Here is a 1486-nt window from a genome sequence, read left to right on the forward strand (position 1 = left end):
TTGGCTCCGATTGTTTCTTAGTAGAATCAATTTTTTCGATGATAGGACCGAAATTCAGTAAAAGAAAAATCATTATTCTTGAACCATTTTCTTCGCAGCAAGAAAGCAGCTTTGTCAAGCTGGAAGCATCAGGTCGCCGTCGCCTTGATGCGGTTGCCGGCCGGCAGCAGGCCGCGCTACCTCATGCCGCCGCCGAACACACCCGTCTGCGTGACCCAACCCTCAATCATCTCCTGTGTCGCGCGCCCGTTGTCCGCCGGCACGAGGTGCCCAGCGCCGTACACCACCACATGCGTCAGCGCCCCCGACCGCTGCACGTACCCGGCGAGCTCCTGCCCGTCCCCTTCGCCGGTCCGCCACACGGCGCGCTCGGCGTCCAGGAACGCGCGCAGGCCGCCCCACTTTAGCTCCTTCATCCACGCCTCCTGGGACACGACGCCGTCCCGGAGGTCGCGGATGCCCTGGTAGAGCAGCACGCGCGTCTGCTGGAGCAGCGCCTCCACCTCCGGCAGCACGCTCTTCATCACGTCCTCGTGCATCGCCGCCCCCACCGCGTCGCTGCACTCCTCCCACGTCACGTCCGGGCGCGCGCCCAGCGCCGCCTTGACGAACTTGCCGACGCCCGCGGACGCGTACGGCCGCTGCTTGGCATAGTCGTAGAGCGTGGCGAGGCCCGTGGCGTTCTGCAGCCAGTCGAGCATGCGGCCCCGCGCGTCGGCCACCTCCCGCCACCGCGCGGCCTTCATCAGCGCCACCGCCACCGCCTGCAGCGCCTCCAGCTCGCCGCGCTGCCGCGCGTTGACGAGCCCCGTGAAGTAGGCCGAGTCGGCATGCGTGGCGACCTGCGCGAACGGGTGCGTGAGCCCGTTCCCGACGGCGACGCCGCGGAGGTTGACCCGCCGCCCCGCCGGCAGCATCGGGTTCACGGCAAAGGTGTGCGCCCCGGCGGCCGGCACGTACTTCCCGGCATAGCTCTCATCGGAGAGGAAGAACGGGCGCCTGCGGAAGGAGGGCGGGCTGGCGTCGAAGAAGGACTAGAGCGCGGCGAGGATGTGGGCGGCGACGGCGGGCTGGTTGGTGGGGATGAGGCCGGGGGAGGGCGCGGCGCTGAAGCCAGTGCCGAGCAGGCTGTCGAGGAAGAGCAGCCCGAAGCGGCGGTTCCAAGTGAAGGGATTGCGGGAGAGCGAGGCGCCGTCGGGGGCGGCGAGGTAGGGCCGAGCTCGAAGAGGTCGCCGATGAGGCCGGAGCAGCCCGGCCCGCCCTGCAGCCAGAGGAGCAGTGGCATGTCGACCGGTGAGGGAGTCCTGGATTAGGGGGTCCTTGGACAGCCGGACTATATACTTTGGCCGGACTGTTGCACTATGAAGATACAAGACTGAAGACTTCATCCCGTGTCCGGATGGGACTCTCCCTAGCGTGGAAGGCAAGCTTGGCGATGCGGATATGTAGATCTCCTTCTCTGTGACCGACTCTGTGTAACCCTAGC

General features: G+C 66.8%; 1 protein-coding gene across 1 annotated transcript; it reads right to left on the reverse strand.

Moving 5' to 3' along the window:
* LOC123100177 (serine carboxypeptidase-like 50) lies at window positions 1–917 on the reverse strand. The gene has a single exon (XM_044522144.1). It carries the CDS (start codon window positions 915–917, stop codon window positions 177–179), a length of 741 nt encoding a protein of 246 aa, XP_044378079.1. The 3' UTR covers window positions 1–176.
* Between the last annotated feature and the right edge of the window lie 569 nt (window positions 918–1486).

Source organism: Triticum aestivum, chromosome 1B, assembly GCF_018294505.1.
Source record: "Triticum aestivum cultivar Chinese Spring chromosome 1B, IWGSC CS RefSeq v2.1, whole genome shotgun sequence".
NCBI lineage: Eukaryota > Viridiplantae > Streptophyta > Magnoliopsida > Poales > Poaceae > Triticum > Triticum aestivum.

Bases quoted from the DNA above. Each gene is read 5' to 3' on its own strand.
- LOC123100177 (XM_044522144.1), bottom strand. From the start codon at position 917: ATGCTGCCGGCGGGGCGGCGGGTCAACCTCCGCGGCGTCGCCGTCGGG.